The sequence below is a fragment of the Talpa europaea genome, assembly GCF_964194135.1.
Source record: "Talpa europaea genome assembly, chromosome: 3".
Classification (NCBI taxonomy): Eukaryota; Metazoa; Chordata; class Mammalia; order Eulipotyphla; family Talpidae; genus Talpa; species Talpa europaea.
Window position 1 is genome coordinate 102,143,539 of NC_140069.1, and position 27,318 is coordinate 102,170,856.

At 41.5% G+C, this 27,318-nt stretch overlaps 1 protein-coding gene across 2 annotated transcripts in view; it reads left to right on the forward strand.

Moving 5' to 3' along the window:
- CHN2 (chimerin 2) overlaps positions 1-27,318 on the forward strand; it is a gene marked incomplete at both ends in the record, with an annotated part of 253,890 nt that overhangs the window by 129,118 nt on the left and 97,454 nt on the right. The window contains 2 exons of one of the 2 annotated variants that reach the window (XM_084229858.1): positions 6,661-6,699; positions 15,766-15,821. In XM_084229858.1, coding sequence (XP_084085984.1) covers positions 6,661-6,699; positions 15,766-15,821 — 95 coding nt within the window. Of the gene's footprint in view, positions 1-6,660; positions 6,700-15,765; positions 15,822-27,318 lie in introns of those variants that run through there. The other variant, XM_084229859.1, reaches the window with a different exon arrangement.

Genomic DNA, 27,318 nt, shown 5'->3' on the forward strand with positions numbered 1-27,318 from the left:
ACAATAGTTTCTACAATTTTTTTTTTAATTAACTATTTTCTGCAAGTAGAACTAAATCAGTTACAAAAATCTCTGGTGTGAAATCCTCAGTTACATGCGCAGAAGGCCTTCACTCCTTACCAAGCAGCAGTTTCCAAAGAGAATACATAGATGTCTGGTTTCTCAGGGGAATGCAGGGAACCAGTACAGGTGACAAGCAGTAGAACACATTCCTGTATTCTCTTGCCAGCATGACAGCAAGAAAGCTCTCTGTTACAGCCTCCACAACGCTATGTTTTGTGACAGGCAGGATGATCTCCAAGTCATCTCACAGCTCAAGTGTGGCACCGTTAGTTTGGATGACCTGATAACACCGTAGCTGCAGGCTGCGGGCTCTGGTCCCTCACATCCTTATGAAGAAGCTGGGGCGTCATGCACATGGCAAGGACATATTGCAGCACATGCACAAACAAAACATACACTCGTGTAGTAGTTGTTTCCCTTTTGTTTGGATCCCAACCCATTCTGGGCCCATTAAGCTAATCACCCAACAAATTCTGAACTGTCATCTCATTGTGAGGCTGTCCCATGGCTGATTAAAAAACCTGTTTTCATCCAACTTCCCTGGAAGAAAACCACTAACCGCAGCCCATTTGCAAATGTGTGCACCAATAAATCAAAAATGACAGCAGACTCCGTGGGCTCTTCTGGGAGAGGGGATGACAGAGGGAGAGAACCCAGCCTTCTTTTCCTATTACCCTTCTGTCCCCCTGATGTAGCAGATGCAGTTTTGTTTGAAATTTCTCAAGGATGGGTAATCTCCAGCTTCCACGGTGGATCATTCTCTACATCAGTGAATCTTTCATTCCTCTAATTTTCCAAAACCCCCGTGTGTGTTTTTCTGTTAGTCTAGTCATACTCCACTGAGCCAAGAGAAGGAATCTGGCTCTCCTTGTTGTTTACAGGTATTTCCTCTTTAGTTGTCACTTACCCAAGTGTAACACATGGCATTCTCTAATTTTTCTTCATTAATCAGTCGCCAAATTCCTTTACACTTGCTCCTCAGGCTATTTCATCAAATCAACATAATTCTGGAACTAAAAAGATCTGGGAGGAGATAACCTTCCAGCTGCAGACATCGAAACGTGTGGGATTCATGTGTTTTCACCTCCCTCCATGGCCATATGTTTCCACAGGTTCACTCCTGGGAGCTTTCTGTCTTTCCATTTGCTTCCCTGGACCTAGTCTTGTTGTCTTTCTGATTGAGTTTAGAGAGCATCAGAAATTAAAATGTGTGTTGATAATAGCCAGTGTTGGTGAGGGTGTGGAGAAACTGGCATTCTTTTCTTTTTTTAAATCAGTTGTTTTTTTTTTATTTAAGATTTTATTTATTTATACAGGAACTGGGGTACAGGTCAGAGGCGCAGTAGGATGAAAGAATTCACCAGAGACAGAGCAGGGAGCAGAACAGGCAGATGACCAAAGACAATGCTGAGGGGAGCAGCAGGCAAGGCAGGAGAGGTCTGCCACGCCATATGGGTATCTCCCTGGCCAGCCGGGAATCAAACCCATGCTGCAGAGGCTGCGGACATCTTCACAGTGCGTGGCTCAACCTGCTGCACCCCCAGGGAGGCCCCAAACTGGCATTCTTTCACATGTATTTGAAACATCAAATGGCTACAACTTTTTGAAGACCATTGTAACAGTTTTAAAATAAAAAATGTATATACAGTCCTGACCCCAGAGATTCATCTTCCCAGAACCTATATTACACACAGAATGCATCATTGCTGCATAGTTGGACTTTTTCTGCTTTTCAACAATGTGTATGGCTTCTAAGTTTAATAAAGGAAATGGAAATATGAAAGTATTTTTAGCATGCTCTCAAAAGATGACTTTTTATGACTTGTGCTCTTGATCACCCATTTCTTCTCCTTGGGTCTCAAACATTGAAGAGCTTTCCCTGTGCTGATCCCCAAATTCTTCACTGTCCCCCCAGAGTTCAGAGCAGCAATGCTGTCTTTTCAGGGATTGATTTCTTTCAACAGGTTTTCTCAAGATTGCTTCCATGTTTTAACTTGTACCTATAGGTCATTAGCCAGTTTTTCTTTTCTTTTTGCTTAATATGTTCATATTCTTTATATGTTATTTCATTTAAGTGGTAGTATTTACCTATTTTTTGATAATTTTCTAAGTTTCTATATCTATCTTTCCCCTTTTAATGAAAGCAGATACCTGCTTCCCAGCCTGCTTGGCATTGCTCATTCATGTTTATTTTGAAATTTCAAAAAGAGGGCCAAGGGACTTGGGCATGGTCTTATGCCACAGAAGCACTTGTCTTTTTTCTCTAGTCTTCACCCTTAGCAATTTGTGCACAAACACTGCATAGGCTGTGTGTGCTAGAATAAAAAGTCTTTCTATTGGGCTTTTTTGCTTTTACTTTATTTCCAGAGTAGTGATTTATTTCTATAGCATGTTAAAAAACATTGTTAAAAAAGAAACCACATAGCATTCCCCTGAATTTATTTCTTATATTAATTTTTATACTAGCAATATGAACAGAAAATTAGAAAATGCAGGTAAGTCAAAGAAAAGATAATTAGAAATCACCTGTATTTTTATCAGGTATAGCAACTGTTTATAATTCAGTTTATAGCCCTGTAGATAATTTCTATGTATAAAAATATGTTATCTCTTCTTTAAAAATGAGATGTTTAATAAGTTGTTTTGTGACCCGATTTTTTTAATACTTAACATAGCGTGGATATTTTTCAGTCCGTAAAGATGGATAATTAACGACAGCAAGCGTAGAGATTACTAGATGCCAGACACCAGACTAAGTGTTTTATACATATTAACCAACATTTCCCTCCACCATGCTGTATGTGGGTGAACATTGTTACTCCCCTTTAAGAAATTTAAAAACTGAAGCTCAGAGAGTTTAGGTAACTTGCCAAAGGTCACGCAGCTAGTAACAGACAGAGCTAGACAATCCAGAGGCTTTGCTCTTGACCACAAAACTCTGGCCCACCCCATCATGTGCCTGGCCACTGTATATGATAGTCTCTTCCACTGCTGTCTTCTTCCTGCGCTGTTAGAGTCGCTATTACACAAAGCCATGAACACCTAATGTGTTGGTACAGGTGTTCATTTACTGCCTTAAGCTGAAATCCCATGATAGAATTGCTGAGTCAAAGGGCTTACACATTTTGAAAAGTTTCAGAACACATTAGTCAATATTTTTAAAGCAATATATTTGCTAAGCCTTCTTGACCCTTCTAAATCTTTGTTCCTTTCCAAAAATGTGTAATTGTCTTCTGACTCCAATGGTAGTTTTTATTCTTAGAACATGAAGCTCTTATGTTCTACTTCCTTTCCCTTCCTTCTGCATTATGCCAATTTCTCTAAAATATTTAACAAAAGAATGCACTTGCCATCAGCATTATGTCTTATGCTGCCAAGACTTCCAATACCCTGCATCTCTGAACTTTAGCTCTTGGCTGGGTGATGTGTATGTGGAATAACATCCTCCCACTTGATTGATGTTAAATTTTTCATGCTGCTAATTTTTTCTTTTCTCCATTTTCTTTTTTATTTTTTATTTGAAATAACAAATATGTAGTATTTTTGTCCTGATCTCAGTATATGTAAATGAGAGTGGACTGCCTGGTGACTGATGCGGCGGGGCCCGGAAGGCAGGGATCCTGGTCTCTCCTCCCACCTCTGCTGCTCACTCATTTTATGACCTTGAGGAAGCCGCTTAATCGTTCTGCTTTCATTTTCTTCATTTGCCAAATGGGGAAGGTGAACTCAATAACCTTGAAAAACTATTCCAAATTAAAAAAAAGAAAAGTTTCATGCTCTGTAAGAGTAAAATAGGTCTTTGAAAAGTAGTGTGTGAAACTGGGGCTAGTGTGTGTTGGTGGGGCAGTATTGAAGGCAACTGAAGATTTATTTCAACATATTAAAAAAATATTTTGACCATGGTTTCCTAACAGTGCACTTTAGTGGTTTGTGAAATGTGTCTCTAAGACTAAGGTAATTATAGCTGTGCTATTGAAGCATGACAAATGGCCTCTCACTTTGATTCTTTTATGGGAAAGAAAAACTTTCCATGACAACAGTACTGGAACTTAATTACAGGGTCCAGAGCTGGGGGCCAGGACAGAGACCGTCGTTTGCTCCGGTAAAGGGAGAGAAAACAAGACTATGAGCTTACCTGGGAAGAACAGAATGGGGTGAGGTGACAATACCACAGCACAGCGGCATCAGTGGGGTTTCACTGAGAGCTGGCAATTCGCCTGGTGCTGTCCCCAGAATTTAATATACGTTTTCTCATTTAATTCCTACAATAATCCTAAGAAATAGGTTTGAGGGAGGTACTTTCATTTTTCCTGTTTTGCAAAGATGAGTATTGAGAAGCTCTTAAGCAAGTTACGTCACCTTCAAGATATTCAGCCAGTCGTTGTCAGAGGTAATATTTGAACCCTGAGAGTTGACTCATTTATTTGGCACATACTTTCTGGTTGTCTGTGGTATACAAGACACCCTTCTGGGGGTTGGTGAGAGGCACATGAATGAGGCAAATAGCCTGCTTGTATGGAGTTTGACTAGCAGTGGGGTAAGCCCAGTAATAACAAGCCAGCAAATCAATAAATTATTTCAAATGGAATAAGTGCAGGAAGAGTGACTGGGGTTAAGGGGAGGCTTCTTTATACAAGATTGGCAGGGGCCTCCCCAGTGGCGCAGCGGTTGAGCGCTGGGTTGCGAAGCTGTCTGCAGGCGCCGGTTCAATCCCCGGCTGCTCCCCGGCCACCAGAGGAGGGTCCCACATGGCGCACAGACCTCTCCTGCCGCCTGCTGCTCCCCTCAGCAGTGTACTTCGGTCCTTCTGCCTGCTCTGCTCCCCGCTCTGGCTCTGGTGAGTTCTCTCACCCTCCTGCCTGCTCTGCTCCCTGCTCTGGCTCTGGTGAATTCTCTCACCCTCCCGCGCTTCTGACTGTACCCAGTGCATGTATAAACAAAACAAACAAACAAATAAATAAATAAAACATGCCTCTATTTAAAAAAAAAAAAAAAGATTGGCAGGGGAAGCCCCTGGGAGGTGACATTTAGCCCACACTTACCTGAGGGAGTAAGTCAGCCTTGCAAAGCCTTGTTGGAAAGTATTTTGCATAGAGGGTCCAGATGAACAAAGGCTGGGGGTTCAGAAGAGCTTTACCTGTATTAGAAATAGAGAAGGCCAGGGTGGTTGAATGCTAAGTGAAATAGGGAAAAATGTCTGCCATGGAGCCAAAGGGGTGGCAGGGACCAGTGCCTTTAGTCACAGTAGGATGTTTTGCATTTATTCCAAATGCAGAGAGGAGATATTGGAGGATTTTAAGCCAGAGAGCATTGTGATCTTCAGTCTCCATAGGCAGCTTCCTTCTCTCTGTTATATTTCCTATAAGAAGATACTGGAAAGGGGTAAATGGTTTATATAAAGTGTGGGCAATCTAAACAAAAGGCAAAAAAAAAAAAAAAAAAGCAACACAGCTGTCACAGTGAATTTGGAAAAGTTCACCAAATTTTTATTTCTAAAAGCATCCCCCCCCCCCTCTCTCTGTTGGGGGTGGGGGGCCGGGAATTTCTCAAACTGACTTGCTGCATAAGGTCAGAAACATTGTATTCCTCTGCCTGAAAGTAGTGTGCGGCTGGAGCTCCATATCAAGGGTCCTCTAAGAGCGGTTTAGTGAGGCCCTGGCAGTGCAGGAGCCCAGGATGGCAAAGCAGAACTTCCCAATCTGAGTAAAGGTGCTGAACCAGAGAACTCTTGGTCCACTGCCCACTACCCCCCACCCCCACACACACAACATCCTGTGATTTGGGGAGAAAAGGTTTTTCCTTCTGATTATAAGCTGCAGTCTATTTACCGAGGCCTTAGCTATGTGCTCAGGAGGATTCTGATAACTCTTTCCAAATTATAAATTCAGCTGTGAGCTCTGGGGTTGTTGCATGGACAGAACAAGCGAATTTTCTCCCACTGACTGTTTTCCAGACCGATGAATAACAATTTTGTCCTCTCCATTTTGGTGAAACTCTTTCACTCTTTCAGATTATTGAGAGGCTTTCTGGAAATTTCCTACGTCACACACTGGAGTGTGTGACAATGATGTGACTCCAATGGAATCATCAGCATCTTTACTGTCAGATCTAGTATTTTAGGTGCTCAATTGGTTGATTGCACAGTTTCAAGATTTAATTTTATATACTTGTCACTTTGCATCTTGCCCTCAAGTCTTAATGAATGGGCTAAAGGTCTGATTAGAAACTGTGAGATAAATTGCATGTTTATTATGCCAGCTTATGTAAATATCGCTTGAAAGGATTACTGGGGGGTTGGGGAGGGCAGGTACAATTAAGTTCATTGCTTTAAAAAATCTTTTTTGATTTACTGGTCTCTGTGAAAATGATTAAACGATTGATTCTGTCATGGGAAGTGAACTGAATAAAGTGGTGTTGGGTCCACAAGTGTTACTGTTCATATTTCCTCCCTCCCGCCTGGAAGTGTCCCATAAATGAGCAGAGGGGACCCCTGGGACCAGAAGGCAAGTAGCTGACAGGCTGTTGTTCCTCCAGAGGAGACACATGTTGACAGTTTGGCATGCAGCTGACGGATTGATTTCTTTTTCTTTATTTTAGATGCTGAGGAATACCAGCCCCCAATATGGAAATCTTACTGTGAGTATCTGCAATGAGAACCCCCTCACAAGTCTTTAGCAGACCTGCCTCTTGAGCAAGCAGTCCACGCCACAGCACTAAAACCCCAAATCTGTTTAGCTCTGCTCGGGAGAAAGATTAGTCAGAGTGGACTGGCGTCACCCTCTCCTGTGGTCAGGACTCCCCAGTCAGCAGCTGGTGACCCACTTCAGGAATGCTTACAAAAAGGAGATGTAGAGTCTAACTCTCACCTTTTAGTTTGGGGTTTTCTTTTTCTTTTTTTTTAAAGATTTATTTATTTTATTTATACAAGCACTGGGTACAGTCAGAAGTGTGGAAGGGTGAGAGAATTCACCAGAGCCAGAGCGGGGAGCAGAACAGGCAGACTGACGAAATACACTGCTGAGGGGAGCAGCGGGCGTGGCAGGAGAGGTCTGTGTGCCATGTGGGACACTTGCCAGCCGGCTGGGGATCAAACCAGCGCTGCAGAGCCTGCGGGCAGCTTTGCAGCCCAGCGCTCAACCGCTGTGCCACCAGGGAGGCCCTCCTTTTTATTTTTTTTGCAGAGTTGGCCTGCCAGGGTGAATGTGTTGACATCCATGAATTATGCTCTTGGCCTGTCATCCTAAGGCTTTAATATCATATGGCATTTGCCACACACAAATATATTTATATATATAGATAACAAAAAATAATGGTTGGTCACCACAGGTGACTTCCAGAGATCATATTTGATTATCAGTCACCAATTCAGTTCCCCTCATGAAGGCAGGCAAGCCTCATCACCTCAAGTGTGTTTTCTCTGCCCTGGGATCATCTATCTGACTGAGTACTTCTCCAGTGAGACAGGGAAATAGCTTGGTAGAACAGGAACCCACTGTGCTGCAAGCCAGGGGACACAAGTTGTTGTTCAGGCTCCCCTTCTAGACAGCAATAAGAAGCATCACTGTCACTCTTATGTGATGGTGCCTTTATTTCCACCCATGGAGACCCCCCCCCCACCCGTGTGCCAGCAACCATACTGGCGATGCGCCCGAACTCCCAAATTCTCACCACGGTCATAAGTCATGGGTGCGATTACTGTTCCCTCACATGTTATCCAACAGCTCAGGGAGGTTCAGTGACTTGGCGAATGTTTCATAAAATGTCGTAGAGTGATGTTCAGAATGGAATTTGGAAGCAAGTCTCATCCACAGCCTGCAATATGCAAGGATTTTTCTTTCCATTTAATTGATTGATATAGATAGGTGCATACACAGTCACATATATATGTATGTATGTATATATGTATGTATGTATTTGTTATAAAAGCAATACAAAGCTACATTTTAAAAAATTAAAGAAACACATAAAACCAAGAGAAAAAATTTCCTGTAATCCACAAGCCAATCCTATCCTATTTTTCACTGCTCTTTTCCATTTGGCAGCCACTGACCCCTGCCAATTTCAGAAGGCAAATGTTTAAAATACAAATACCTAATTTAGTCATTTTTGCTCTTGTTGCCCCCTTTTGTAAAAATGTGTTCATACTGTCCTCAGTGTCCTTCACCTTGCTTGTTACACTTCACGAATATATTGTTTTTGTCTTTCCATGTCAGCACATCAGTGGTACCTCATTTTTTCTACATGAGTCTGTTCTTCCATCTGTGAAATGAAGAGGTTGTGCTGGGTCTCTTAGGGCCCTTGCAATCGAATGTTCTGCATTCTGGTCTTCTCTTTTAAAAGGCAGTGCTAATGACTTAGTAATTGGATGTTTTTGTTTGTTTGTTTCCTAATGGAGTGTGAAGTGCTCTGACAGTAAATCAACAAAATATCTGTAGTGGAAGGTATTAGGTGTCCATGACTTACTATGCCTTGCACACAACCTTGCATACATTAACTACCCAATAAATATTTGTTGAGTGAATGCCACCGCAGAGAGCTTTACTGAAGCAAAAAGATGGCACTGGCTCAAATTCATCTCCCCTTTTGCTGAGACCGTGGACCACCCAAAACATATCTCTTAGAAGCACTTCTGTGTTCTAAGGAAGCTAGAAAAGGCATTGCTAACTATATGCTCACAATATCAACTTTACCTAAACATCTTGGTTTTAAGTTTCATTTTTTTAATCTAACCACATTGTGATTTTTTTCAATTTGCTCTAGAATTACAAAACTTTACCTTCAGAAGGGATACTTAAGGTCATTTTATTTTTATATTTTTTAAAGATTTATTTATTTATTTATACAAGCACTGGGTACAGTCAGAAGCCAGGAGGGCGAGAGAATTCCCCAGAGCCAGAGCGGGGAACAGAACAAGCAGACTGATGAAATACACTGCTGAGGGGAGCAATGGGCGTGGCAGGAGAGGTCTGTCGCCCCATGTGGGACCCTCGCCCGGTGGCTGGTCATCGAACCGGCACTGCAGAGGCTGCAGGCAGCTACGCCGCCCAGCGCTCAACCACTGCGCCCCCAGGGGAGACCCAGTTAAGGTCACTTTAATACAAACCCAGTGACATCTATGAAATCCCTCATCATTATACCCACCTGATGGTCATTCAGGCTCTACCTAAAGGCCTCTTGTGATGTACAGTTTCCCAAACTGAGGGATCATGTGACAAGCAGCACCACCTAAGGCATCAAAAATACATTGACCCAAAGTGCTGGCTCTGTTACCACTTTATAGGCATACCTAGCTGTGCTATCCTCAAGCCCATGGTCCTCCATCCTACTCCCATGATTGTCATCCATTCTTTTGTCTCTATAACCATACAGTAAAACACCTCCTGAATGTTTCTGAATGTCAAGAGTAAGTATTAGAAATCAACAATGAATAAATTGTGACCCATACTTTCCTCCAATTTAAAGTCTAGTAAGAGGGCCTCCCTGGTGGTGCTGGGGTTAAAGTCTCAACGTTATCAAGCTATCACCAGCCACTGAGGCATGAGGGCATGAGTTTGATCCCTGGCCAGGGAGCTTCCCACATGGTGCAGCAGACCTCTCCTGTCTCATTCACTGCTCCCCTAAGCAGTGTATTTCAGTAGATATGCCTGTTCTGCTCCCCACTCTGTCTCTGGTGACTCCTCTCATTCCTGGAACCTCTGGCCTACACCCCAGTCCTTGTATGCATAAATAAAATAAATCTTAAAAAAAAAAATAAAGTCTAGTAAGAGAGACACATATAAACCAATAACTTAAAATTAAAGTGGTTTATAGTGACAATATACTACTCTTCTACCTCTTGGGATTAGAGAAGATTATAGAAGAGGTTACATTTGCTTATGGATCTTGAAGTGGGGTTCAGTCCTATTTCACATAGCTGGAAAGTTTGGAGTGGGAAGCTTGAAATGTCTGACTTAGAGTCTCAGAAATCAGCTGTGTGATTGTTTATTCATTCATCCATTCATTCAGCAAATGAATTTTATTAAGTCTTTGCCTTAAACTCGACAGTGTATTTGGATCTGAGGGACAAGGATAAATAAGTCTGGGTCTTGCTTCAAAGAACATGTCACAAGATGTCCCTTTAAATCCCTTCCTTCTGTGCTTCCCTTTTTTTTTTATTAGAAGCTAATACTACCATTGACTGGGCTGTTTGCATGAGAAAAATTTAATCTCCAAGTATCTATCATATGTCTGCACCTAGTCCTAATACTCAAAACCAAACTCCAAAACATTGATGAAGTCATCCAGAAAGCTTTCGTTTCAATTCTCCAAAGGAAAAGCATTTTCAAGTTCACTTAAAAAATTAATAAAGCCACTTTCTAAACTTTAAGCCAGAGCCACATGAACTGTTTGCCCTAAGCAGACAAGTTCAAAAGTCAGCCACCATGGGTATACTCTGAAAGATTTTATTTTTTAAGAGGCCAAGTGCCAATTAGGCGGCAGATGCTGCAGCCGACAGCTCTCCCAGGAGACCCTCCCGGGCAGCAGGTTAGGCGGTTACAGACTGTGCCTGTTTTTCTAAAGAGTTTAGAACCTTAAAGCCCTGATCTGCAGACCCCTGCATCATAATCACCTGGGGAGAGTATTTATAATAAACTTCTTTATATATTTATAATAAACTTCTACCCCAGATTTCTGAATTGGAAAAGTGGGGTACCTGCAATTTTCCACAGCCATGGGTGTTTCTCATTCACACTTACACCTGACCCACCTTGGTTCAAGTCTGCATGGCCTCATCCTCTGGTTGCTCACAGTGCCATTAGACAAGAGAAGAACTCAGTCCCCACTGAGGCTGGACATCCTGTTAGCAAGTCAAGGTATTTACCCAGCAGGTAGGAGGTGGGTAGAGCCAAGAAGATGTTTAAATCCCCTGCTATTCTCCACTCAGACCTGTAAGTTTTTCCCCATGGAAACTGGGAATATATGAGCGATGAGCTGGGTGGTACTGGTTCCATGTCACAACCATGCAGCTAGACTCGGCGCCTGGGTCTGCAGCCCCTCATGTGAGGCCATCCCACCTGCTCTCCCTGGAGCTAATGGGTCTCATTGGGTTCAGTGTCACCCAGGTATCTGCAGTGAGTGGGTCGGTTCTGTTACCTGGAGCGGGTGAATTGAGTTTTCTTATTGAAGGAAAAGTAAAATATTCTCTCAGTGAGTGCTGGATTTCTCAGTCAGCTTTAGGGGAATTTTCTTGGGGAGCAGGGACACCACTTCTTTGTTCCATGTCCTTTGGTGACCCCCACCCATCGAACAGCCTAGTCAGTGCTGAGGATTGTGATGTGTTGAAGAAGGCCCAGCTGGTGGGTGCCCGGAATATATTTGCAAGATTTCAGTGGAAGCAAATTCCATCATGTTATCTGTTAGGCCACAGAACCACCCAGAATATAACATACATTATCTCATTTTGCTTATGAAATGTGTTTGTTGAACAAAGAAAACCAAGAAGTAACACTTCCAGATTATATGACATGTTCCAGTTTTATTAAATGTGCCTCAGATATTGTTTCCTTGGATGTTTGTTTTGTAGTAGCTTACCTTGAAAATGAGGCACTGGGGTGCTCCTGGAAGCTAATATAGGATTGATAACCCATTTTGATATAACCACAATTACAATTGGCTGCCATTTCATTATCTTTATAGGGACAATGCAGATGACAGCCTTTTGTGCCTATTTGCCAATTTCTCTGTTGCTTGGGAGAGCACCGAGCAGGTCTTATTAATTCTGAGACCTGCTTGCTGAGAAATAGTGATTGAATGGTATGTGTTACTTGGGGACCAGGAAGGAGAGTGGCTTCCGTGGCATGAGGGATTTGCAGGAATCTCTCAAAGTTGCCCTCATTTGGACTTTTCCCAGTTGAAACTGGTGAACTAGCACAGCATTTCTGTTTACCAAGCCTCAGAGTTTCCTGAAAGACACATATAAAGAATTTAGCCTCTCTCTGTCAACATGTTGACAAATGTTGACTCAGGAGAGGAATCTTCACCTGTTCCTCCTCCTGTGTCCTCCATGATGGCTAATTGCATGTTAGTCTCTTTGTTATTCAAGCTCTTTCTCTACTTTAGGTTTGTGATCCAGTCCTGTCAGTCCTTCTTTGCCATCAACTCACCCTCTCCTCTGCATATCCACCGTGTTACCTTAACTCATGCTTTCATGGGCTCTTTGGTGTATAACTGAAATCCTGCTCCCTCAGTTCCCTGCCTCCAAGGTTCCCCTTTGATCCTTCCTTCAGTCAGGCAGAGGGCCCGGACTCTTGACTGTGCATTATAATCCCCAAAGAACTTTAAAAAGAACAGATTTCAGGGTTCTTTGCCAGACTGGCAGAGTGAGCATCCCCAGGGACAGTGGAGTCTGGGACTCTGTATTTTATCATAGATCCTTGGAGATTCTAATGTAAGCAGCACCACGTGGGACCTCTCTGCCATCTGCTTTAGGGAACCCCTGGTGAGACTGAAAAATACAGAATCTGATATCTGAAAATCAGGGCTTAAATCATTATTTCATCATATTATCTGTGTGACCGACCTTGCGCTTCTTCAAAGGCTGGCATGGCCATTACTTTCTCAGGGGGTTGGGAAGGGTAAGAGGTGCCTTGGATGTATGCTGAGAAGGTTAAATGAGAAGATCCAGATAAGGTGACATCTTCTATTATTCTGAGTAGTCTTATTACCATTCTTACTGAATTCTTACTATTGCACCTCTGAAACAAGATCGCATTACCCCAAGATCACCAAGTCTCTGCCTGCTCATTACAGACAGAACATCCATGCTCCTTACATGATCTTCAGGTTCCAGCTCCATGTGGTCTCCTCCCAAATCATTGAAACCTGGTGCAACAGCCACGCTGGCCTCTCACTGACTAGTTCACACATCACTCCCTGTCCCTGCTAGGCTCTTTCTTTCCTCTACCTGTAACCCTGCCCCCTCCACTATCTGCAGAACTCCTCTACTCCTCCCAGGAAAGCTCCATGCCCTGCCCCCATCCTGACCACCTGAGTGAAAAGAGCTGCTTCTTCCTCCCCCTCATTTGAGCACTTGGCCCACCTGGTTTTGTGGCTCCACGCTGGGCCAGTGTCTTTGAAGGCATGGGTGTGACCCGTGAGTCATTAGATAAAGTCCAGTCATTCAGCAAATATGCAAAAAGAATCTATGATGGGTGAGGCACTGCTCTAGGAGCTGGGGTTACCTCAGAGAGCAGAATAAAGACCTTGTCCTTAAGGGCCAGTTTGAAGGGTGATGAGTACTGTGAAGAAACAGAAAACTTTTGTAGAAGGAAACAGAGTGATAGGATGGAATTTCATGCCAAGTCAGGTAAGTTCTGAATGAAGGCAGGGAGGGAGCCATATGGATATCTTGGGAAAGAGCAATTCAGGTGGCGGGAAGAGCAAGTGCAAAGGGCCTGAGGCAGATAAAAATAAGTCAGGACTTTGAAATCAAAGGATACATTTTACCTGGATGCTGGGACAAATATTTAACTTTTCTGCACTCCTTGTCTCATCTGAAAAATGAGAATGATAAAGGTACAAAGTGATTTTTTCTGAGTTATTTATGAAGATTCAATAAAAAGCTGTTCTTGGCACATGACAGGCACTCAAATGCTGGTTTCCTCTCCTTCTCCACTCATGCCCAAAGCCGCTGCATAATCCTGACTGTATATCGGGCCTATAGCAGATGCTCACGTCTGATATAAATTGCAAAGGCAAACTAACAATGCTTCTCTCATAACAGGTGTCGTCTTTTGCCAGCTCCAAGGTGGGCATGAGAATGGTGTTCACAAAGCCACTATAGCCGTGCCTTCCACATACCACTGTTGGCTTTAAGGGGCATTGACAATGGGGAGAGTGGACAGGAGTCTCTGGATGGGGCTTCTGCTGTCTCCCTTACATCTGACTCTGCAACTCTAGGAGATGACCCCTTTGCTTCCACTTATACTCATTAAAAGCAACACCTTGCAGGGTCTCCCCTGTTGTGCAACGGTTGAGCGCTGGGTTGCGAAGCTGCCCACAGCCTCTGCAGCGCCAGTTTGATCCCCAGCTGCCGGGCGAGGGTCCCACATGTTGCGCAGACCTCTCCTGCCGCCCACTGCTCCCCTCAGCAGTGTACTTTGTCAATCTGCTTGTTCTGCTTTCTGCTCTGGCTCTGGTGAGTTCTCTCACCCTCCTGCGCTTCTGACTGTACCCCAGTGCTTGCATAAATAAATAAATAAATCTTAAAAAAAAAAGGCAACACCTTGCAGAAAAGCAGTTAATAAGGTGTTGGAGCTGGTTTGAGAGTCTCTCTCTGATGTAAGGAGAATGAGGGACAAGACTAGGATGGTCAGAGCAACATCCACAATTATGTCTGTATCTCTGGCCAACTCCTTCTCTCGTTTTCTTTTCTATAAGAAGCCTTCTCTGACCCTATCTCCTACACAGGGGTACCGTTGTCCTTGAGTGACACAGGCATCATCATGAGTGTGGGCAACCTAAGCTCAACGTTGTGGCACATTACAACATCTAACAGAGGGTGAACGACTTGCTTCTCTGTGCCGCCTAGTCTGCACTTAATTAGATAAGAAAATAACCATGTGGCATTGAAGGCACTGGGGGGTCCATAATTACAAAGTAGATCCCACCTTTTCCATCTCTATTTCCATTTGAGCATCTTTTTATCCTTCAATTCAAATTTCTTTTTATTTTTAGACTAAAGAATAAATGAGAAAATTTGCTTATCTTACCTCATTTCCTAAGAAGACTTTATATGATTGAGTTTTTAACTTTTCATAGATTTATTCTATTTAAAATTATTTTCCCTCCTCTAGGAGTTTGAAGATAACATCAATTAGATTTGTTTCCAATTTCTATTTTTCTAAAGGTAGAACCCAAAGAAAACAGGGTGGGCTAGCTTCCTCTCTGAGAGAAATAGCCAGACTAACTGGGAAGCAGAGAATCCCTCATTAGAGTCTGAAAAATCACAAATGATCATCAGATAAACTCCATTTTTGTCTACAATTACCTGCTTTCTTCCATACCCACACCTGAAAGTCTGTCTTTAGGGCCATTTTTCAGACTGGTATTACTATTTAAGATATGAAAAAGCCCAAGGAAAAGGAATGACTATGTATGGGATATAGTCACGTGGAACCCATGGTAACAGGCATGGTAGAAATGGGACTCACGAAAAGAGAAATGACTTGGTATTTCATTCACTCACAGAATCAGTTGTGGCTTTGTTCGTAACTGTAACATTTCAGAGAATGACACTCCTTTTCTTAGGCCAGTCTTTCCCTGATATGTCAAAAAACATTGGCATTGAAATTCCAGAATCCTATTATATAATCTTTCTCCTTAGATGCTCACGAATAGAATTTCTTCTTTAAAATATTTGGAAGAATTTTAGTTGTATCTAATCTTCCAAGAAAATCATAAAATGAACAATGCCAGTAACAATTATGAAACTAAATTGGCCTTCATAGAATTAAAAAAATCAATTTTGCCAGTTTACATGGATGGTGACTAATTTCCATATAAATGATCTGACTTTATTCAGTTTAAAAATGTGCCTGGATCCTCTCTTTTTGTTTGAAATATTTGCAGTTCTTCAAATGTACTTAGGTGGGACTATTTGAAGGCATGTTGGCCTGTGATACGGTTTTCTAATTATAACCACCTTTTTTTTTCCCCTGACAGTGTATCAGTTACAGCAAGAAGCCCCTCGTCCCAAGAGGATCATTTGTCCCGGGGAGGTCAGTACTCAGCTATTTCCAATACTCCTTATGAATTTCCATGAATTGTCAGCATTCAGTTGATATTGGAGGACTTTCACATTTCCTGCAAGTTGATTTCTATTAACATTTGTGAGAGTGTCACCAAACGTAACATCTTAATAATCTATACCTTGAAATCAAATACTATTATAAAAATACCAATAAACTAACTTGGACCAAAATCTCGCATTTTTAATTGTTGCAGAGGCAAATTAAACACTCTTTATAGAAATCCCAAAATAAGAATTCTGATTGCTTTCCTTGTTCCCATTGTTTTGATATTCTCTTCATTTTTCTAAAATCGTGGAATGCTTCCAGCAGAGAAAATACAGACAGTAATAAATATCTAGGTACACAAAACGCCCATATTTTGCACACTTTTATGTTTTGTCATATTTACTTGAAATTAAAAAAAAAAACAACTGCAAAAAATGTGATTGTGCTTTTACTCCTGGAGATAAGCCTTAAAAATGCATTAACTCATAAAACTGCCAGCAACCCATAGAACTTTCCCTAGCCCTCCTTCACTGATCAGTCCTCTTATCATCTGGGTGCCAACAAGATTTGAAAGGCAGGACTGAGGCTCTATTTTCTATTTTTATTCTGACCAGTTTCTTTAGTAGCCAAACTAATATCTTTCAAACAAAGATCCAGGGGTCTTTATTTTTGTTATCAAAACTTTGATTAAATATAGAATAGGAGCTATCTTTTAAAGTGTCGTATCTGCCTTATCAAAGAGAAAGGACTCTAATTTCAACACTCTTGAGATTCATTCTTGAACATCAGCACTTTCTGACAGCCTGGCAAGCTCTGGTTTTGAACCTACCTCCAAAACTGAGGCACACACATCCCTGCACTCAGAGCCAATTCATCACTGTTTAGTGAATGTTTCTACATAGTTTCCTTTCTGTCGATGGACATTTGAATTCATCAAGTAATCTGAATTTCAATATGGAGTAGACATTCTTTCCCCAGGAATATGACTTGAAAGGAGAAAATCTCTGATCCTTAAGGAAAAGCCCAGGATGAAGTCAAGTCTTTATTCGGTAGTCTCATCCTCTCCTGTCACTATCCCTGCTGACTCTTGTCCTTTGATTACTTGATAATATCCAAACACAAGAAGCACAGGACAAATACAAAGTTTTAAATGAGATGCTATAAATTAAGGAGCTTTTCAATGAGAACTAAGAACAAGTGAAAACTCTTTTCATCCTACATTACATTTAGTATTTATTTCCCCTCAGAAAAAATATAGCCATGTGTAGGGAGCTAGAGAAATTGAAATATTTCCATGAAAAGAATATTTGTAAAATTAGAATATAATGAAGGCCTCTTCCTGGGAGTATTAATAAAAGTTACCAGGCAAGGTCAGGCTCCAGAACTTGAAATTCAGGGGGATAGTAGATATTCATCTGTTCATTTATTCAGCAGATCTATATGGCGAGCCTATGTTCTTCTGACTTTGATCTAGGTGCTGGGAATAAAGCAGAGAGCTTGGTATTGATACTTTGAGTGTCATATTAAAAGAGTACAAATTATGATGTAATTAAAGATGTAGTTAAGATTTTACCTGTATGTGTGTGTGGCTGGGGGCCAGGGCAGAGTAAGTGGAGGGGGCTTAGTGAGGGAGAGAGTTGTCTTTGTTTCTAAAACCCTTGGACTAGGTCAGTTGTCTTTTAAGCCAGGTGGAGTGTTAGCAGTGGGAGTGGACAGACTTGACAGCTCCATGGAAACTCTTCCTAGGGTTCATTTGAAACTCTCAGACATCCAGTGGGCTGAGGGGCCACCACCTATCTCTTTAATGTTGCACTTGTTTCCAGAGGGAAATGCCACAGATGCCTTCGCAAAGCAAAACTGTGGGCCCCGAGCCACCACCATCTGCTATAATGGAAGGATATGGTGCAGAGAGTTTTCCTCTCTGACTTTTAAGACAAGCTTTTCACAAACTGCCTTTTATCAATCTGACTCATTAATAAGTTATGCCTGGTTGATGCTGGATTCATAGGTAGTTTGCCTCTAGAAATTCCATACCCCTTTTCTGCTGTGAAACCTAACATGAAATGGATATTCATCAACTCTGTTTCCTCAGCAGGCAGCATGGGGCCTGGCTAATCAGGCAGGTGTCAGGCCAAAAAAGGTCAAGTGTGCTGGAAGAACAGGTGCTGCTTAGACGAGTGCCAGCAGGAGTAGCTTGGGTTCCTTTTGTCCTCCTGTGCAACGCTAACTGCAACTAATTCCTGCCCAAATTGCTAGACCTCCCAGGACTTGGCCTCCTGCGAGTGGAGTCACGGCCTCCTCTTGGATGCTGCTGAAACCGTTGCTTCTGCTTACAGATGGTGTTTGAGCAAACGCCACTGCCCTGTAATGGACCTACAGGTTAAGGGACCATGCCCAATGACGACAGAAAACCTTTCAGTTTGAGTGTGTGGCCAGACAGATTGAAGCTCTATTAACACATTTACATAAAGCTATAGAAGCTATTTCTTTGGAACAATGAATTCGGCTTTTTTCCTACATCTTTGCCATCTCAACCATGAGCTAGCTACTGACACCTACATTTTCCTTTTATACACAGCCCTGCCTCCCACCTGCTTAGCCTTCCACCATCTCCTCCCTGCCACCTCTTCCTTTGCCCCTGGCAAGCTTGCCCAGTGTATTACTCCAACATACTCATTCTTTTTCGTCTATCTTATAACTAGTGACTCCCTAGTATGGGCTTCTCCTAGCTTAGGAACCTCCCCAGAACATGATAAATTCCTACCCTAGAGTCCCAAGTGACTCTGCGCTGACAGAGATGGGGAGCACTGTCTCTCCAGGGCATAGACACAGACCAGCCTGATTTGAATGCTTAGTGACTCTCAGCAGATGCCCACCACCTGGGGGTCTTTACTGGGGAACTAGGTGAGTCAAGGGTACAGATTGATTCAGTCAGCAACAGCCAACCTGCTTTGCAACTCCCCATGGGGAAGCCCTGCTGTAGCGTCAGCTTGACTTGCTTTGAATCCTTGCTCTACCACCTTCTGGATACCTGACTTAGAGCTAAGCATTTACTTTCTCAGGGGCATTTAGATCCAACCCAGGGGCAAAATCTACTTGGCAGGGTGCAATAAATGGGTTATATGTGTCTAGAACAGAATCTGGCACGTGATAGGTGCTCAGTGTCCATAATTCAGGCAGAGACAGAAAGCTGTGAAGAGCAGGCTGAGACCGTCATTAGGGACAGGGGCAGAGCAGTGACAGCATTCTCTGCATGTGAGGGCAAAAAAGGCATTGATCAAGAACAAAGCAAGATGCCAGGGTTGGGAATTAGAGCGCCAGGAAAACAATCCTGAGGGTGTAGAGCAGAAGGTACAAGCAGCTGGTCCTGGTGCCAGTGAAACCAGGTAGGGTCAGGTAGCTGAAGTGACAACTCATTGCTTACTTGAGATTCATCACTGTGAATTAATATTTATGGAGCAGCCAGAGCCCCTGACACTCTGCTGGTGTTTCCTGAGCACTCCTTGCCAAGGGATGCAAAGCATCGTCCACTATGCAAAATTCTCACTTCCCCTTTCTATCAGTTATCAATCAGTCATTTCATTAAAAGTTATTAATTACCAAATGTGTGCTGGGTGGTCTGCCAGGCACCTGGGCAGAGTATTGACTTCCATGTCCCACAGGGCATCTGTAGCCCCCATTCCATAATGACACCTTACTTAAGAAACCTGGACTCCTGTCTCCCACTGTCACCCTTTTCTCTGAGCAGCATCAAGTTTACCTCCAACTATGTTTTTCATTTGTCCCCCTTCCTCCATCTCCACAATTATCATTAATTTTCTGCAATCTTTTACCCAGTCTCCCCGCTTCCACACTTGGCATTCTCCCTGCAGTGTATACACACACACACATTCATACTCCTCCAAAGAGGAGCCCCAAATCATCATTATTAAATATAAATATAAAAAGTAAATATAAATATAAATCCAAATTTGTCAACTTATTAAGAGCCTATTGCTCTTAGAATAAAAGCAAGTCTTTTTGCAACACCTTTGAGCCATGGTATGGCTCCTCGGTTCATCACCATGCATCCTTCTTAGAGTGTCTGGCTTTTAGCCCCATTAGCCTCTGATCCCACTCATCAGTTAAACCAGTTGTGTTACCACTGGGCCTTTGCGTTTGGCCTTTGTCGGGAATTCTTGTCCCCAGGTTCTTTGCATATTAGGTTTCAGAGCTGATTTTGCCTAATAACAGAGGCTCTCCTAGGAACTCATACAAATTAGCACTTCCCCAACCATCAGATCTCCCCATAATCACCTGGTGATTTTATTTGTATTATTTAATGCACTCCCTAGTATACTTTCTTTTTTTTTTTTTAAGATTTATTTATTTATGCATACAAGACCTGGGGTATAAGCCAGAGGTGTGGGGGTGGTGAGAAGATTCACCAGAGAGAGTGGGGAACAGAACAGGCAGACTGAAATACACTGCTGAGGGGAGCAGCGGGTGAGGTATGAGAGGTCTGTGGCACCATGTGGATAGCTCCCTGGGCTGCCAGAGATCTAACTTGTGCTACAGTGGCTGCCGATAGCTTGATAGCTCTATCTTTAACCCCTGCGCCACCAGGGAGGTCCCACCTAGTATACTCTCTTATATTTGACTGCTTGCTTGTTGCATGCACATCTTCCTCCAGAAGAACAGAAGTTATGAAGATTTCACCTCTATTACAGATACTTCTCTAGCATTGAACAGAGAGCCAAGTGACAGTGGGCAATCAGAGATATATGGAAAATGATGAAAACACAGATTCACATTCTCAAACTATTACTAATAGTATATCAATTCTGTTATTAGAGTGATGAATTGGATTTTTGGCAGTTGTTAAGCTCTTAGTTAAACATAGACTAATATTTTTTCCTGGAATATTATACATTTCTTTTTGGTCTCTCCAAAAGGTCAATATGTCAAGATTTGCTTGCATGACTAATTTAAAGCAAGTTCCACTCAAGTTACCTAAAGGATACACAATAAGTCGCAATTCTTTTGTGAGTGTAAATGAGCTGGTGTCATTTGTCTTTCTTTTTGAAATTGCTGAAGTGAATATGAGACCAGAAAAGCAATTTTAAAGAGAAATAAAATTACATACTATCATTTTAAATTGTTCTCCATTTTATGCCGTTTTACTTCCCCCTCCCTTGTCATAGAATAATCTATTTTGGAAACCTTTTTCTTTAATGCAAAAGTGAACCATGGAACTGAGTTTCTTTCTTTTTTTTTTTTTTAATTTTTTTTAATTTTTTTTTTTAATAAATTTTATTGTTATATTCCCCATACAATTGCAGCCCCCCCATTCTGACCCCAATCCCTCCCCTCCCACCCCCGCCCCCCTAAAAGTGTCTCTGGTTCATAGTTTTTTGTTGATTTTGATTTTCACTTTCTTATAGTTATTCATTTTCCTGGTCCCTTATTTAAGTTTTCTAGATTCCTGCTATGAGTGAGACCATCCGGTATTTTTCTTTTTCTTTTTGGCTTATTTCGCTGAGCATGATCCCTTTCAGCGCCATCCATGTTGCTGCAAATTGCATGTGTTTATCTTTTTTGAATGCTGAGTAATATTCCATGGTATATATGTACCACATCTTCTTGATCCACTCATCTATTTTTGGGCATTTGGGTTGTTTCCAAAGCTTAGCTATTGTAAACAGTGCTGCTATAAACATAGGGGTGCAGGTGTTCTTTGGAATTGATGTTTCTGTGTCCTTTGGGTAAATACCTAGGAGTGGAATTGCTGGATCATATGGAAGCTCTATGTTTAGTAGGTCCAGAAATCTCCACACAGCTTTCCACAGTGGTTGGACCAGTTTGCACTCCCACCAACAGTGCAGAAGAGTTCCTTTTTCTCCACACCCTCGCCAACATTTGTTGTTGCTAGTTTTTTTAATATGTGCCATTCTCACTGGTGTAAGATGGTATCTCATGGTAGTTTTGATTTGCATTTCCCTGATGACAAGTGATGTTGAACATTTTTTCATATGCCTGTTGGCCATTTGCATTTCCTCTTCAGAGAAGTTTCTTTTAAGCTCTTCTGCCCATTTTTTGACTGGATTATTTTCTTTGTTGTTGTTGAGTCTCATCAGCTCTTTGCAGATTTTGGTGATCAGTCCTTTATCATTAGTGTTGGGTGCAAAAATGTTCTCCCAGTTGGTGGGGTTTCTCTTTGTTTTTGTTATTGTCTCTTTTGCTGTGCAAAAGCTCTTTAATTTGATGTAGTCCCAGCTGTTTATCTTTGCCTTCACTATCACTGCTTTGGGTGATGTGTCTGTAAAGATGTCTTTGATGTGCAAATCACGTAGTGTTTCGCCTATATTTCCTTCTATATATTTTATGGTTTCAGGTCTTATGTCTAGTTCTTTAATCCATTTTGAGTTGATTTTTGTGTATGGTGTGAGGTGGTGGTCAAGCTTCATTCTTTTGCATGTAGCGACCCAGGAACTGAGTTTCTTAGGATTCGTGGTCAGAGCCATTTTTTTTTTTTTTTTAATTGCAGAGGTCAAGTCAAGTACAAATGACAGTGGACTATCTTAAATGGCAGTAATTCCTTACTCTACCTCTTAGTGAATTGAAATACCACCTTAAATGTCTCCCCTCCTGTGCTTTTTCTTCATTTCTTAATAACTATCTACCATAATCTTTATTTGCAAAAAGTTTTCTCTTAAGACTACAAATGCATTTCATGTTACCATCATGCTTTTTAAACTTTGATCCACCATACTCAGACTGCATAGTCTTGAAGCTCTGGCCTTTATTTTGTCTTAGGCATGTCTGGAAGATCTTAAAAAGGTGTATTGATTGACCATATCATTCTCAACTAACTCAGTAAATTTTGAATCACTGATTTAAAGTAAACTCAGAGAGGTTTTCTATTATCCTACAACCCACTCTATTTCTCTCTTTATTCATTGAAAATAAATGTTGTTTTTCTTTAATGTGGATTTGGGAGAACATGAAAACTCTACTGATTCAAGACATCTAACAAGCTATGAGTCTAAAGCAATGAGATTGATTCTACAAGCCACAAACAAAGATCAATCCCATTACCTTTTAATTGGCTTTATGTGTAGTAATCAGAAGGCTATTTCTTTCACGGTAAGGAATATTTCTTTTCATCCTAGACTTTCCTCCACTGGTCTCTCTTTTTACCCCTTAATATTGACACAACCAAGAATAAAGGGCTTTTCCCATCATCATTCCTCCCAGGCTTTCATCTCACTCCCTAATGCAGTCAGGCTGTTTTCTTGATGTGATTTCACCCTGAGCTATACTTGTTTTGGTTGTAGATCCACTGTGGTAAAGTGGCAGTGTGGTAGGGGAACCTAGTAAAACCAGCGTAAGAAAAAGAATTTAGACATGAGTTTGATACTTTTCTAAAGATAGAACCAAAAACTTTGTGCTTTTTTAAATAAAAGCATTTCTGCTTATTGATAAGTACTATGTTCTATCAAAATACAGAACTCTCCAAAACAGAACTCACTCATATTTTAAACTGCCTTCAATATAATACAGACCCTGTACATCTTCCCCTAGAAAAATATTTAGTCATTTCCAAGGTGATGTCATGAGCAGTGATCAGGACTCTTGAGGACAAGCTTCTATAGAACAGAGGCCCAGGGACTGAGCCAATGGGACAGATGGGCTGAACTGGGGAGGGTCACCAAGCAACAGTATACACAGTGGAGCACAATTGAGGCAAGCATGGGAGGTCTCTTCTTAAAGCAGAATAAGGAAACTGAAGGGAAATTAAACAGTGATTGATAATAAGTAAAATTTGTTGAGATGGTTTTTTCATCTCTCTGGATGATTTTTACTTCTTAAAATTTAATTTGAAAATTCTAATTCCTTTATATAGTAGCTAAAGGTGAAATACTACATTGCATAGTTAGTTGTTGTAGGAAAAAAAAAATAAACCAATAGTATCATAGATTACAATGCACACTCAGTAGTCTTTGTGTAAACTGTCACAGCCAGAGCCCAAATTCATCAGATGAGCCAAACTCATCAGACCTCATGCACCATGGTCATGAGGAGGTGATGGCCTTGTAGGGCCAACCTTGCACATCTGAACAGAAAGCAAGTATCACCCTTGCCAGAGATTGCTATTTTCCACCAGTCCACAGTATGTCTCTCTGTGAGCCACAGGTCAGATACAGCAAAATTTTAGGTGTGGCCAGGACCACCCTAGACCACCCATGTCTGGGGTGGTCCTGGTACATAGCAGAGTACACTGGTGAAGTTTTAAAGACAGGCTTCACATTTTATTCACCTGGTTAAACTTTAACTGAAAAATAGTGCTGATAAAGGCAAGTACAATTTGCTCCAGGCAAGCCACATCCCCTAGGGTAGTGTGGCCTGGCTAAGCAAGCATTGAGATATTTGTAAAAAGATGATAGGCTTGACTTTACTATCAGAAAAATGTGGATGGTGCAATCTCAGACTATCCCAATTTTAATATATCCACCCTGGAAATGACATTGCCTAATTATTGTTAGTCACGGATTGTGACGAGGCTAACACATATGGGCATATGGGGTACTTACTGTGCCCAAAGCTCTTGGTTAAGAGTCTAATGTTTGTTATTCCTCAAAACAGTGCCTCAGAGATTACAACTCTCATTTTATAAGAAGGAAATGAGACTGTTAGCACAAGAGGCACAGAGTCATAGTCAAACCCAGGCATAGTTAAACCCAAATTCAGCACTGAACTTATAACCTGGTGGTTCTCAAAGTACGGTCCCAGGACCAGCAGTTAGAGCTTCAGCCAGAAATTGTCAGAAAGTCAGATTTCCTAATCCACTCCAGGCCTGCCAAGTCACAAAGTTGGAGAGGGGACCCAGCAGTCTGGGTTTACCAAGTCCTGCCAGTCATCCTGATCCTCTTTCAAGTGTAAGAGTGTCACCACTGTTCTTGTCTTCTATGTTCTATTATGTACAACCTTCCCAGGCCCAGGAGAGAAAGAATCCCGATGCTTTGTCTTCTGCCTACCTATGCTTCCTGTTTGCCCAGTGCTGTGCTAGAATTTCATGGACTTCAAAGCAGATGCCAAATCACCCCTTTTCTTCTCCATATATTTCCTCTTAGATGCTATTTTCCACCCTGTAAAAATATTTTGTCTTTCATCTTTGGTTTGCCTAGCTTTGCTACTCACTCTTACATTGCAGAGGCCAAATATGAATCCTTGCAGGAGTATGGCCAGTGCTTAAATTGGCCCACTTTCCTACGGCCAACTTCCAGCCCTGGGTTTGTTATACTTCATGTTTACATTTGCATTACTAATTAACAAAAGATGATTCATACTCATGTTCACTCACTCACTTTATACCACGTTGAACTCCAGCTCTTCGAAGATCTTTTTCTTATCTTGCAACTGGGGAAAAATCCTTGCTAGAGTTACTCTTGCTCTCAATGGACCCTGGTATTAATAAAAATACCAAATCCTTTATCATTATGTCAGGGAGACTTTGAACCATATTTCTATTGTCCAAGGTTCTAGTTCTTTTAGTCAGTGCATCATCTGTGTGCTAAGTGAACATTTCTCATTCAGAAGTGTAGGTGACTAATGTGCTAATAAAAGAAAGTCCAGCAACTGTATTTTCCTGGCCCTGCCTCCTTGACTCAGTCTACCACTCCTTTTGTTATCTCCCTTTTGACATTGAGCCATTGGTGATCAAGCACCTTTTGTTGTATCCTTTAGCAAATCCCAGTCTCAGCTGAAATTAGCTCCTGCTGGACAAGGAGCAAGCTAGCAAGCTTTGCTTTAGTGACGCTGTCTCTTCCTCCTTATTTACATGACCATTGTCATCTCCCCGTTACAGTGGAAGCAGTTAAGTAGCCTTGGCCCAGTCCAACAAAAGCACATTTAGTTGTCATCTAGCATCTTCTATCCTTCTAGGTAATTACACATGGATTGCTTGATGAGTTGTTCTTCTATCTCCCTGGGTATTTCTACCAGGTCTGTAATTATACTTTTCTGGTGGTCACATTGCTCTGTTTTGGTCTCAGTGTTCCATGACTTCTCAAAGACCAAGCTTAATGATGTATCTGTAACACCTTCCCATTCAAGCATGCATATCAGATGCCTTAATGTCTCTGTTCTCTCAGTTGTTTAACATAATTCAACCATAGAAATTTCTGTCTTAGTTTATTTTGTTTTCTTATGTAGCATTAGTATGTTATAGATTAAAAATTAACAATTCTCTCCTCCTACTGCAGTGTGAGAAAGAATAGCACAAACACAAGACAATCTGACCCATTGTTCAATAAAAAGGCCTTTGAGCCATTGGCAGGCTCTGCCTTTTGACTTAGCTGTAATATGTCCTGTAACTGACTTTTGAGAATGGACTCTAAAGTTTGTTAATCTAGCTTAGGTATTGGCAAAGTACAGACTGCTTTTGTAAATAAAACTTTATTAGAACACTGCAGTGCTTACTGCTGTACATATTATATGACTGCTTTCACACTCCCATCAAAAGTTGAGTACTTGAGACAGAGGCTGTATAATCCTCAAAACCTGAAGCGTTTACTATCTAATCTGCACTGAAATTAACTCTGAAGAATAAGTTAATATATGTAAAGCACTAAGACTTTAAATATATATATATGTATACACACACATTTAATAGAAATAGTGGTCTTTTGATATAAACGTGTGTGTGTGTGTGTGTGTGTGTGTGTACCCAAAAGGGGAAGTTTTATTCTTATAACTTAGGATGAATTTGCTCTCAAGCCATTTTAAGATATGTTTTGGCCTTCATATTTAACCCATGTAAGCTGATGAAGGAAACCAAGGCAGTTACAATAAGCAGGTGTTCTTTCATCTGCTTCCTCTTGGTCATTTTCTTCTTATCAAGAAGTGGTAGCCTGTTAGAAAATGTGGCACAGAACTCCATAAGCAGGAAATTAAAGAGGTGCATGCAATCTATTTACTTGGGAACAACATCTGAACATGTACAATAAATTCACTTTCTTTAATGTCAAGAACAAAGCAGGTGTTACCCTCCTATTCAAAGCCTATATGTTACTGAATTCTGATTAATGATGCACATGCTGAAGTTATGTGTGCAACTTACTATGAAAATTCCCCCCAAAGTTGGATTAATGGATGAGTAGAAGGATGAATAAATAGACATGCCATAAGGCAAGTGTAGTAAATGTTGTAGACGTTGGCTGGTGTGCATATGGCTATTTGCTATAAAAGCCTTTCCATCTTTCTGTATATAAATTTTCATAATAAAATGTCAAAAAGAAAAAACAAAGATAGTTTGTGCAAGAAGAGCAATGGCAGGAGGTGCTCCAGCTCAGGGCCCCAAAATGGTCTCTTGGGTACACAGCCCAGAAGCACAGCAAGGTGTCCCGGGTAAGAGCTGCTTTAAGCACCAGAGAGCTAGCTCAGGAATTTTTCAGGAATAATTTGTCAGAAAATGAATAATTGAAGGCAAGAACAAACA